The sequence below is a fragment of the Cylas formicarius genome, unplaced genomic scaffold (genome assembly GCF_029955315.1).
Source record: "Cylas formicarius isolate icCylForm1 unplaced genomic scaffold, icCylForm1.1 PGA_scaffold_1__22_contigs__length_36826433, whole genome shotgun sequence".
Classification (NCBI taxonomy): domain Eukaryota; kingdom Metazoa; phylum Arthropoda; class Insecta; order Coleoptera; family Brentidae; genus Cylas; species Cylas formicarius.
The window spans coordinates 27227766-27240805 of record NW_026844264.1 but is presented as its reverse complement, the minus strand read 5'-3'; the positions used below and the strand labels follow the sequence as shown (position 1 = coordinate 27240805).

The 13040-nt window shown below is 32.4% G+C and overlaps 1 protein-coding gene across 1 annotated transcript in view; it reads right to left on the bottom strand.

Annotated features, from left to right (window-relative positions):
• Positions 1 to 12245, bottom strand: part of LOC132697148 (uncharacterized) — a 43372-nt gene extending 31127 nt beyond the window's left edge. The window contains exon 1 of the mRNA XM_060662439.1: positions 11965 to 12245. Within this exon, the coding sequence (XP_060518422.1) occupies positions 11965 to 12031 (67 nt within the window). The 5' untranslated portion in view covers positions 12032 to 12245. The remainder of the gene's footprint in view (positions 1 to 11964) is intronic.
• Positions 12246 to 13040: the final 795 nt, after the last annotated feature.

Here is a 13040-nt window from a genome sequence, read left to right as displayed (position 1 = left end):
TTTTTTTAGTAGATTTTTGTTCTAATAATGAAAATATTCCACATCTTCATTTTAATTGGGTTGCTATTTCTTAACCTCAAGATACAAGCATCTATTATTTTCTTTTCAAAATTTCGAAAATTTTTTTCTTAAACTGGACTACGGCATAAAAAATTTTTTTCTGTGCTTTTGATTGATGCACGCAGGGTCATGGTAAGCTTTGTTTCATAGAATTGGCAATGAAAGACATCGGAATTATTATTCTCGTGCGTTGTTCTCAAATTCCCTCATAAGTTAAATGCTAATTGATACAAAAAATAGATTTTTAAGAATATACATTGAAAATTTAGATTATTCAGTTTCTATTAACATGTAAAATATAATATGTATGTAAGATAACCAATATAAAATCTAAATCTAATTTAAAACTAATTTTGATTATTCCACTATTAAATTTTCTTATTAACACTTGGACTAAGTCATATCAAAATAGAGAAATATTATCCAAAAAAATTCTTAGAAAAAAGCAACCTCCATCCATGTCATACAATATTCAAATCTGGAAATATTTTCGAAATTGCACACTAAAAATTTCTGAACTTTTAAATCATACCCTCCAAAATTATAGCCTGTATTCCAAGTGTTGGGACACGGTCAATGGACAGTCAATTGACCACTTCTTAATTGACTAGTCAAATTCGATCAAAATGTTTTAACTAAAATCTTGCAATTGTGGATTATTATCTATAATTGTGTAACAATAATAGGTATTTTACAATAACTTATTATGCGTTTGTGTTGTCAATGTACCTATAACCCCATTCAAAGAATACCCGAATGTGATACTTAGCGATCGGGGAATCCCAATAAAAATATCGCCTCCATTTAGTTCTCAGAACAATATAAATGAATATAAAAAAATAAATTGACACGAAAAAATTTGACCGGCCAATCCCATTACCCTATATAGTATCCCCCAAGCATCTCACCTTGGTCTCCTATGCGTTTCGCTTATGGTGTAAGCTATAAAGCACTGTTTCCAATGCTCTAAGTGTACATGCTTTGCTGATGATGTTAAAGTACATGAGGTTATTAAAACTTGAACTGAGGTGGCTTTTACTTGATGAAAATCTATTTATCAAAATAAATAAGAACTAAATGTTCAGATTTTCACGAAATTATGTATTATGACATGACAATTGTTTCTTTATCAAATGTGATAAAGACACGGTGTTGTCGAAACAATTGTCATGTCATAATATGTAATTTCGTGAAAATCTGAACTTTTAGTTCTTATTTATTTTGTTATTAAAACTATTTCAATTAATAAAATTTAGCCCCAGAGGATCGGATTCATACGCTCTATTTTTTCTTCACAAACAATTCTCTATTAAATAGCAAGAAACTCAAATATATTTTATTGTTACTTTTTTAATACGCAGGAAAAAACTATAATTACAGCTCTAGTCACATAGACATATAAGTCTTAATTCACCTAGAAAATTAGCGATCGATGTTTTTCTATGATAATCTATGATATTCATATTCATATTGATTTGTTATTACACTTTGATTTCCTGTTGTTTTCCGTTTCCGGTTTGGTTAACTAGTTTAATAAATTTTCTTTCTACTTGTTCTCTAATAATAGTAATATAATAATTATGCGTGCTCTGCAAATTTTAATGATTGTACATTTTTTTGAGTACCGAAATAAATATACATAAATGAATGTGTAAGTCAGTTTAGGATTAAATTAGGCAAATACACATCAAATAACGAATGTCATAGGTTTAAACTTCAGATATTTATAATAAAAAAATCGATTCATTTTTTTATAAAATATTTCAGGAATTGGCCGCAGTATTAGAACACAAAAAACATTGTTGTGTTTTGACTACGCGCAATTTCCTAACAAAATGTCAGCGCCTTTTTCAGACATCCAATTAACTTGCCGAGACCTACGCGTTTGCGAGGAAAAAAAAACTAACTACGCTCTACGTCGCGTCGTCGCGAAAAATGAAAACATGAAAGAGTAATTTGTGTATCGATTATGGAAACAGAAAAACTCATTTCGATGCACATTTCGCCCGCGTTTTCCTTGCCGTTTTTAAGGCGAACGCGGGAAATCTAATTTCCCGTTTGACTAAAAATCACAGAAAACTATTTTCATAAAATTATACACTCCGAACGAGTTAAAGAATTTCGAGCGGTGCTCGGGAAAATGGAGTTGCGATTATTTCGCGTTAACGTGCATTACTTTTAATATTTCGGACAAACGGAATCCAATTACTTTTGAAAATATAAAAACTACTTTAATACGGAGCCCGAAATTTGTTTTCCTTTATATTCCGAACGTAGTAATCTTCGAGCAGAGCGGAAAATATAATTAAATTATGCGCTTGTTGTATCTTGCGATTTTCTTTCGGCATAACCGTGAATGGAATTATTTCCAAACGGAAAAGTGCATTAGCCACGACGAATTAGGCTTTAATTCGAACCGAAGACGGAATACAAATGTTATTTTCTGAAGATGCTCTGCTATATTGTTACCTTTATTTCGTTTTCTAGAAAAATATTCTCAATTAGTGTGTGCCATAAAAATAGCAGCCGTATTTGGTTAGCTATATTTATATTGCTTTACGTCTTCACTGTCTGCATGAAGTGTAGTAATCGATAACATTTTTGTCACATTTTGTTTAAAAGTAACAGTTTTTTTTTAAATAACAATAATAATAATAATAGAATAGAATAGAATAGAACTTTATTAACCATTCAGATAAGTCACAAGAACAACAAATGGTACGTCAAGAGTATGGCAATTACAATGGTTATCGCAGTGGAAAAATATTTAAAATAAACAATAATAAACAATAATAGATAACATGTAAATAATACATAAAGTAAACATATAGATAACAAAATCACAAATTACTAAATACTCGTATGCTTAAGCAGCTCAAAATATTCATCGGTACCATAAATAGGATTCTCTATAAAGAAAATTTTCATTTTCTGCTTAAATTGTCTGGTTGGTAGATTTTTAAGGCTGCTCGGGAGAACATTGTATAATTTAACATTTATTTTATTAGTTTGCGAGGACGTCAGTTTGGAGTACGGTAGGGCGATCGAGTCACCTTGCCTGGTGTTATACTCATGTTTACTAGTTAGTGTGCGATAAGAATCAGCATTATCATGAATGTATAAAACAGATCTGTAGATTCAGGTAGAGGGCGAAAGGCTTTTTCCGAGTATTTTACCCCATCCCACAACACACTGTGCAGCAGACCGAAGTAGGCCGTTCTTAGGGCCAATCTTGTTAGACAGTGGCTGAGATGTCTTAACAAGAACAAACGCTGGGACAGTGTGGCGCAGACTTCGTCGATCTGGCCCGTCCATGACAGAGTTCTGTCTTGATGAAGAAAATCTACTTTGCTACAAGAGAACGTAAGTTCTTGAGTTTTTTGTTGGTTAAGAATTAGGTTGTTTGCAGAGAACCACTGCTGAAGGATCCTCACAGTCTCATCAACGTTTTCTGAGAGAACGGCAGTGTCATCCTCGAACAGGGTCAGGCATTGGGTATGGACAGCGGCAAATCATTTATGTTGATGATGAAGAGCAGCGGCCCCAGTACCGAGCCCTGAGGAACGCCGGAGACTATTAGGAGAAAGTTATCACTTGACACGCCGCCACTCTCAACGTACTGAAACCAAAGGCCTTTGTAAGATCATACAAGGCCTTCGAAATTTCACCATCATCATACCCCCGGACCACCCTGCTCACAAAGTCTATGCGCGCATGGGTTGTGGATTTGTTTTCACGAAACCCGAACTGAGAGTCGTTCAGAAGTTTGTGGTTTTCAAAAACTCGTGAAAGGCGAGTTTTTAAGGCTTTCTCGATCACTTTACCAAAGATAGGGATGATTGCAATGAGTCTAAAGTTTATCCATTATTTGCTAATGATTCTTTTCTAGTTCTTGTATCTATATTTACTTGGTTAAAATTAGTAACTTAATCTAAGAATTATTATTTATTTACTAGGGACAAAATCTATAATTATGAATGTTTTTTCTTTTCTTTTTCCATGTTTTTTTTTTCGTTCTAATAATTTAAAAAAAAATGCTGTCCAGGCTAGACTTGTCTTATAACATTGTATTTGTATTTTATTAAAATAAATCTTAATAATAATAATATGAATTTATTTTTATAAATTAAGTAAAAATCTTGACTCGTTAGTGCGTTTTTCTCAACATTCACAAAATGTTGTGGCTATCTCTATTGAGATATGTAGGGATTTTACGATAACTTGACTTTTTTTTTTCATTTGATTATACAGTTTGTTGAAAAAATGCCAAAAGTATGTTTTTTTCACATGGGATCTCATTTTCGTCATAAATATTCGGGTTTACAAAATTTTAATTGTTAATTTATATTGTTTTCTCAGAAAATATGGATAGACATTGACCATCATCAGAGTGCAACCTGGGTCATGTCATAATCCTTAGGCAATCCACGGATATACTGTTGTGATTTATGTCAACGAAACTATTTAAACATCTACATTTACAATGACCTCTCTGAATTTAAATTCGGTTCGTTGGACTCAATTTACTTTAGTTCGAATAAAACGGACATGAAATAGTTTCGTTTCAACTTGATTTGGGCACGGCACAGGAAAGTATTTCCAGCTTAACGATAACATTGTCAAACAAGGGATGTAATGTGTATTTTTAATTAGTCACGTCGGGGTGTGTCGTTCCACAAAAAGTGTCGTCGACATGAAACACCTTTCGTAAATTAAAAAGGGAGCGCACGTATTACAGGCATGTTTGTATTTCGTTTAAAGGGATCACTATATGCAGGGCGCGGCAGACAAGCTACCCCTGAACCAAAGGGTCAATGTTGGATGGTCAGGTATTTCCACAGTTCACCATTTATATTTTTTATTGTTTGGTTATTGATTTTATTATCTTTTATTTAAATTTAAAATATAAAAAAAATCAAGCTCCCGATGATGCTACTTTAAAAAACGTGAAGTTGTCAAATCGATTTGGCTGTTTTTAGACTTTCCGACTCTGTAGTCGTTTTTTTAAAAGTAGCCTGTAGTGCGAAGTGTACGGGGTGGCCCGTTTAAGAGTTATAAATAAAAAACCTAATTGGTTTCTGTTAAAATGACCTTTATTTTTTTTATTTACCCAATAGTCACTCTTTTATATACAGAGTGGTAAAAACAAAGTTTTTTAAATTGAACATCCTATATTTTATTGCATTTTTGGATAGTCCTTTCAAAGATTAATTCAACGATATATATATATATATATATATATATATATATATATATATATATATATATATATATATATATATATATATATATATATATATATATATATATATATATATATATATATATATATATATATAAATAAGTATGGGTCTGTGATGCACCGTTTCGAACTTATTAGCGATCATCTTCAGAATTCGGGTTATGTTTAAACCATCATTGCTGGGTTGCTTATTAACTTATAAACTTATTTATTTATATTTTATTAAAATACGCGGTGTTGCAACGGTTCGACAAAATTATACTATTCTTAATTTTCTTAAATGAGACACCCTGTATAATATTTGCAATTTCAATTATATAACATAGTTTGTGCCTCTCAGACTTACCATTTTGGCTTAATTATTTTCCAATATTAAGTAAATCTTCTAAATAAGGCCCTTGGAAGGTACAGGTGCTTTGAAAACAATAGTAGTTCTCTTTTGACAGACATCAATGTATTATTTTTTTAGCGTATTTGTTCGGAGGTCCACTATTTTCTATTTATTTTGTTAAGTTGCATTTTTGTTGTGTCTATTTTGTATAATGTATACGACAGAGGAAAAAGTTGACCCATTAGAATGTTATATCGCCAATAACAAAAGTTCGGATTTTGCTCTAGGACAAAATAGAGCCGAATTTCCCCATAGGCGTTTGCCAGGAAAAAAAAAATTGGCAAAATGTAGCAGCAGTTTCGAACAAATGACAGTGCTTTAGTGAAAAAAAGTAGGAGCCGAACGCTTTTGATGAAAATATGCAGCTGGATATTGTTCTACATTTTGAAAATACTCCGGTGATCTCCAACCGCCTTACCGCTTCAGATGTAGACGTTAGATGAACCACACTCAAACATGTTTAAAAATTAACACTTATAAACCATTTAAATTCACCCCACCACAAAATGCATATTTTAATATAAAACTCGAATTTTGCAATATAATGCACAGGCAGTTTTCATAAAACATATTTCAAAATATAATTTGCACCCATGAATCAATATGTACAATGTTTGCGGTGTTATTTAATAGAAAAAATACTCATTATTGGAGAAAATAAAAAATGTGTTTTTAAAGTAAACAAGCAGGGCCCTTATTTTATTCAATATTTAGAACATATATATATATATATATATATATATATATATATATATATATATATATATATATATATATATATATATATATATATATATATATATATATATATATATATATATATATATATATATAACAAAACTGTAGTCAATTTTTTAAAAATATGGGCTGCTCGAATATTAGCCTGTGGTATATCGCTGATAGGGAATTCCGACATCAATACAGCAGCCCCAAGAAGTGTACACTAACAATAATTTCGATAAAATTTTGATTTTAAAAAGTGAACTTGATATCCTAATCATTTGGCTTTGTTCGCTTATACCATTGGCCATGTTAACTTTCTGTAAGTATTTTTAGTTCAAGCTTAAGTTGTGATATTGCCATTATTACCTGAGCTTAAATAGTAAGAATCCGTGATTATTTGGATGGGCCCTTTTTGACAAAAAGCAGAACCGTAAGTTTCATTACATTTAATGGTAAACTCGCCTAACGATAGGTCTGCCAACTCTCTATCAAATCGCGTTGTTTTCTCCAGATCGTAGAGGATATAATTAAGTCTAAACTATAGTCGGAAAAAGTTTGTTTCTCATCCCACGTTGAACCCACAACGACCCTTCTGAAAGGTGGCTCAGCTAATTTATTAACAGACCTTTTTGCGGAAAACATTCCGGGTTAGTTATTGGAAAAGTTCCTCTAATGAATTGACGGATATAAGTTCGGGAAGAAAAATAGCCTTGCCATATTAATTTTGGGAAGGAAAACAACTTTAGGCTGTTGGCGGACCGATTTGCCCACCAACGATATTGTTTTGCGAAAGGTAAAAATAACTGAATAGTAATTTTTATAATATCTAGTAATTACCTTCATTGTAATTAATTGCGTTGTAATAAAAGGAATTCTCAAAAGTGAGAGGTGGAGACTAAGAAAATTCTAATTCTAAGGAGAGGAAAGTGTTCCTAAACCTAAGGCCAAGAAAAAGTTTTTACATTATATTATGTATCTTTAATTGTTCTTTTCTTTTACATTTTCAAATAATTCCTTATGACGTTTGCTGTTTTTCAACATCTAAAGACATATTATTGAAGGTATTGCCCTTATAGTTTTACTTTTTTCGGAACAGCGGTTGTTAAATGATTGGCCTCTTAAAAAAAATAAAATTACTGAAGCACAGTTAGTAACACAAAAAAAAACTCTCTGGCAATATAATAGGTAATAAATTTAAATAAGCTTAAGAGTAAAGATGCTATCTATAAATATCTTAAATATTATTTTTTGAATAATGTAAAAAGGGGGGTTTCTACAATTTTCCTTAGAATCGCCGATTTACCAAAATAACGAATTAATTGTTCTATCGTTCATTTGCACCACGCTATAGGTAATAACTCATTTGCAGGATTCAAGTTCGTATATCTGAGGCAATAAATTGGTTTATTGCAAGTACACTCTTGGAGATAAATATCTGTTATTCCAGATGTTCCCCTTACAAGACAAAACATTACTCGGGTCCTAAATGTATTTTTAGCACGCAACATTAAATCAACAATCCGTTTCCAAATAAATGAATTCCGTTGTTATACTTGCTTTTGAGGGGATTAACTATTTGTTTATCCCTTTTAAAAGGGTTTTCGATTGAGTGCTTACAAACCGAAGAAATTCTTGCTGGCAAACACTGATTAAGATTTTCCATTTAGATTGTGCGTATATTAGCGTAAAAATTGACCCTTTGCTGATATCAGCCTTATTCGAAATTATACTTCGATAATTACATAATACAATCTCTCATTCCTCATTCAACATAGAACTCATGTATAACTTATGTACAACCTAGCGTAAATTTTTGTTTGTGTCAATTGACCGGTCAATTGATCGAAATGATTTTAAAAATACAATGAAATTCATATTTATTTATTTTTATTTATTCCTGTTGCGCGATAAGTCGCCATCGCGTCGTTCTGAAAACTAAATAGCGTGGATATTTTTATTGGGACTCCCTGAATTGCTAAATATCGTATTCGGATATTCCTCGAAGAGGGCTATAAGTAAATTGGACATCACATACGCATAATAATTAATTATAAAATACATGTAATTATTAAACAATTTCAGATATTTCTTTTTGTTATATTCGTTAGTTAACTTATCTTATAAAGATGTTTAGTTAAATGTTTTATACTTATTAGAAACCTTAATATTTTCATTTAGAAATGATTCCAACGCAGAAAATTTTTAAATTGATTAATTTATTTTTTTTAGATTAATTTATTTAGAAAATTTGGTGAAAACTAATTATAGTATTATAATGACTATGCTCTAGTATGAAGAAGCGGATCATGTAGAAAATCAAGAATTTATTTGATACATAATATTTGCAAAAACAAATAATGACCTATTTTACTGTACAAAAACTAAATTGTATTTTATATGTCTGCGAATGTTTGTGTTCTTCTTGTCGACAAGTTGCAGTCACTAGATACCTGATAGTACTGTGTAAAGTCTAAGGGAGGTTCAAATCTCCTGGTATTTTGAATGTCTCATGAATCAGTTTAAAAAATTTTTCTGAAGCCAAATGTGAGGGGCTAAAAGAATCTGTATACCAAACGTTTATTTACTCCCACTTGCACCCCCGCAAATTTCGAAAACATCATCACGCCCCGGGGGTGTTAAAATATGCAACCTTAGTCCAATTAAGTGTCGTTTTTACTTTGCAAGTCGTAAAACTTAATTTATGCGCTAATTTGCATAAATATATTAGGAAAGGCGCGACGCTAATTCGATTAATGTGCCTCACCATCATGCAGAGATGGCAAATAATGACTTATTTAACACCCCAACTATGTTTTATAATTTATGCAACGACGCCATAACTTCAGAGGGAATGCTGCCAAGTTTAATCGCTATGCGGTCGAGTTTATACTCCGACGTACGTCGTTTTTGTAGTTATATTGAGGGTTCGTTGAAACGATTAGTTTTGGCCAAGGCGTGTTGAACTTTCCATAAATTTACAAGTTTTTATCAATGTAAACTATCTTTGAAACTAAGTACGAACATTACTTTAAACATTGAGGCTAATGAAATGAAATATAATACAAAATTAAGAACATAAAAAATTCATTTGGTGCAGCATCACTATGTTGTTAAAAAGTATAAAAGATACGTTTTTTTAAAACACTTTTTTCAAATAAATGTCATAAAGAGATCGCCAGAGTTAAATAGTCTGCCGTCTATTCAGTTTTTGCTATACCAAACAATGCATACAATTATTCATAAACATTTAAATATAAATATTTATTTATTCCCCTTGGACAAGAAATTATTCTGATGAATTTTTTCGGAATTTGAGCGCTCTGTCTAGATCCTGTGCCATTCCTGAAATTATTAGGCACACATATGACCTAATATGACAATTTATATTACCCTCCCCCCCCCCCCCCAAATTATGAAACTATAAACTAAAAATATTGGTTTGCGCATTTTTGTATTACTTTCATTATTTAAAGTCTTTTTTACACCAATTTGAGACATCAGTCGACTCCTTTTAATTCTTTGTTACCAACCAGACTAACCAAAAGATTTTGAGAACCGAGATAATTATGTAATAATCATCCTTTCTTTTGACTGCAAATGACCAAAGAAACCGTTAATTGCTTAAAATTCTAAAACAGAGTATAATCTGTAAATGTAAAAAACAAGTAGCGTGCCATAATTTTATACAATAAAATTAATAGCTATATTAAATTAACCTGGAAATCAATCTTTAAAATTTCAAATTAATTCCTTACAAACCGCAAGCTAATACTTATCCTAAATAACGGCTTTTTGGCACTTAAATACCATTGAAAGAAGTATTCAATTTCCAACTGCCATAAATATAACCTGGCATGGCACTGACTTGAATTTCCAGGCGTATATACGAATCTCCTGTCGATTATTCAAGTGAGTAATATGATAATTCTACAGAATTTTCATTTTCTTTTTTCTTTGTACATCGAAAACCTCTCCGGAAAGTAAAGTATTTGAATCTGCTGAAGTACAGCAAAAAGACGAGACAAAAAGTATTAATGTCTTCCTCCGATCAATAGTTCATTACTTAAATTCTTCGTATAGACCAAGATTGGTAATCGGATTATGTAAAACTCTATTCTATTTTATTCGACAATGCCCAGTAGACACAAAATTTTATACCAACGAATTACGGCGAAATAAATAAACCAGTCTTGTGCAATAAGCTCGACGCTTGCAGCGTGCTGGGACATAATTTATGCTACTTCAGATGCCCACCTAACACGGGACGCTTATTTTTAACTCGGTTTCTATTTATGTGGGATCTTATTTTTCAAAATTTTGTTCCCATCATTACAAGGTTGGATAGCTCCTATTAAACGGGGCAATCTTCATAAATTTCTATGAGTTATTTAGGACGCTAAAAAGTATATCGTCGCTACGTTGACTCGCTTGAGTTAAAAGTACGTATTGGATTTATATGCGATCTTATTCTGCTTAAGTCTTATTAATTAATAGTAGTTAAAAGACACTAAAAAAATTAGTCACCTACAGTTTTATTTTCATGGCAGATTAGTTCATTCAATTGTACTATTTGAAATTAACTTAATTGTACTTCTTTTTGGTTAGCATTCAATGAATAACCAAAACCAATGAAGACATTGATATGCACTCACGAAAACTGCCCACCACTGTAGTATTGTTAATTATTATCCTATTTTAAAATTTTAGAAACCGCATTAACTTGTTTCAAAACAGCTACAATCTGAGAGGCAAGACCATAAATTTTGTTCATTTGTTTCTGAGCAGTAGTTGTCCATTAAAAAAAGTGACACATTTTCCTCGAATTCGTGTTCTACTTCTATTTCTTAACATTTTTGTGTAAAAATTAAGCACATGCCTTTAACCGTTAAGATAGAAATGACTTGAGTAGTTGATGATTGATGACATTTATTAAAATGTCGCGTTGCATAGCTCATTATGTTAACAGCGAAGTAAACATGAACATGAAATGATGATAAATAAAAAATTAGGCATACTACAGCGGTGGACGTTTTTCGGACACGTCTGGGTTTAAACAGTAGCTTCACATGCCAGTGTAACTATTAATTTTGAAGGAAGGAAGGAAGAATTCCTAATATTTAAATTTTTCGCCTGTGCTAGTGGAATGGATTTAGCACCTGTTGCTCCGTGGCGAGAAAATACTACTTCGAAGTTAGGGTCAATTCGGCATTCAAAATGAGGATGTACTCAAAAGCCTAAATCATACGCATCGAAATAAAATGAAAAATATCTTTGGCATTTTAAGGTTATATTAAATTAGTAAGCGACTGAAAAAGTCTTTCACACTAAAATACCTTTTGTTTCTTTACGACATAAGATCATTGACCTGTTATAAATCGAATTGGAAAAAAACAAGAGAGTACGTTTCGACTGTGCCTTCGTTACAACTTGAGAACAATAAACTACTTGTTTGCTTGGATAGAAGATCGATTTTCAAATTGGCAAAAAAGAGAAGAGGGAGTTGGCTCATTTTTCGTTTCACCTGAGTTTATTGGATATGGCTACGCACCTTTAGTGTCAAGAATCCAAAGAATCGTACAAAGGCAAACACCCTTTCCGGTAACTGACGCCAACATTTCGCGTTATATTCACAGTCACATCTGTCGCCGATTAAAATTCGGTTAGCGGATTCCTCGTACACAAATTTAATATTTATTGTTAAATTTCGCTTGGATGAAGCGTACTCGGGTCATCAAGCAGTCATCTAATTAAATTGTATCGGATACGACGGCGATGCTCTTACACACGTCCCGGCGCCGTCAGACAATAACAAGGAAGGCGTCCGCGCGCGTCGTGATGCATATAGAACAGAAATAAAGACGAAGACCCTTCACAGATCGGGTGGATAATGTGAGGTTTGTCAAGCATTGCGCGCGCTCCCTGCGTGTGTGTGTTTTTTTTATCTAATGCACGACTTTCCCAACTTTTTTAATTTCAGAGGTGACTTTCGAGTTTGTTCGGCTCTTGGGGTTTCCTACGGAAATATTTCATAATGGGATTGAATGCACGTCTCTGGTAGTTTACGTTTACGATTACGTTATTTATGGAGAGGTTTTGATAAATTCCTGTTCCGACGCGAAGGTGTTCGCAGAACTTTACTCTTAAAATTAAAGGTAGGTGGAAATTCCATTATTAATATTGGAAACGTTTGAGCACCGGAGCGTTAACGAAAGTTTTCTGGTTAGAATTGAGGGGATGTCAATCGCAAGTGCGGCAGTTGTTTGAGGCAGGTTGTGCCACGGAGACGAAATTGTGTCAAAATGTCACTAGGCTTGCTTGAAGACGTAGCAACGACTCGAGCAGTGACATTGATTTTTTGCAATCAGCACCCCTATATACCTTTCTTAACAATATATCCGTAGGGAAATCTTAATAGCTACAAAGTCGGTGAAATCAGAGAAGAGGACTCGCCGTTGCCGAAAGCCGTTAAAAAATCTTTCACACAATTGCCAAATTATTTAAAAAGAAAGAATACGGGAAGAAAACTTCTAAAACGATATTTTTAAATAATATGAAATTTCATTAATCCAAGTTGCACCAAAACTAGAAAGAATTATAATAATTTTTACACTCTTTGTATAAACG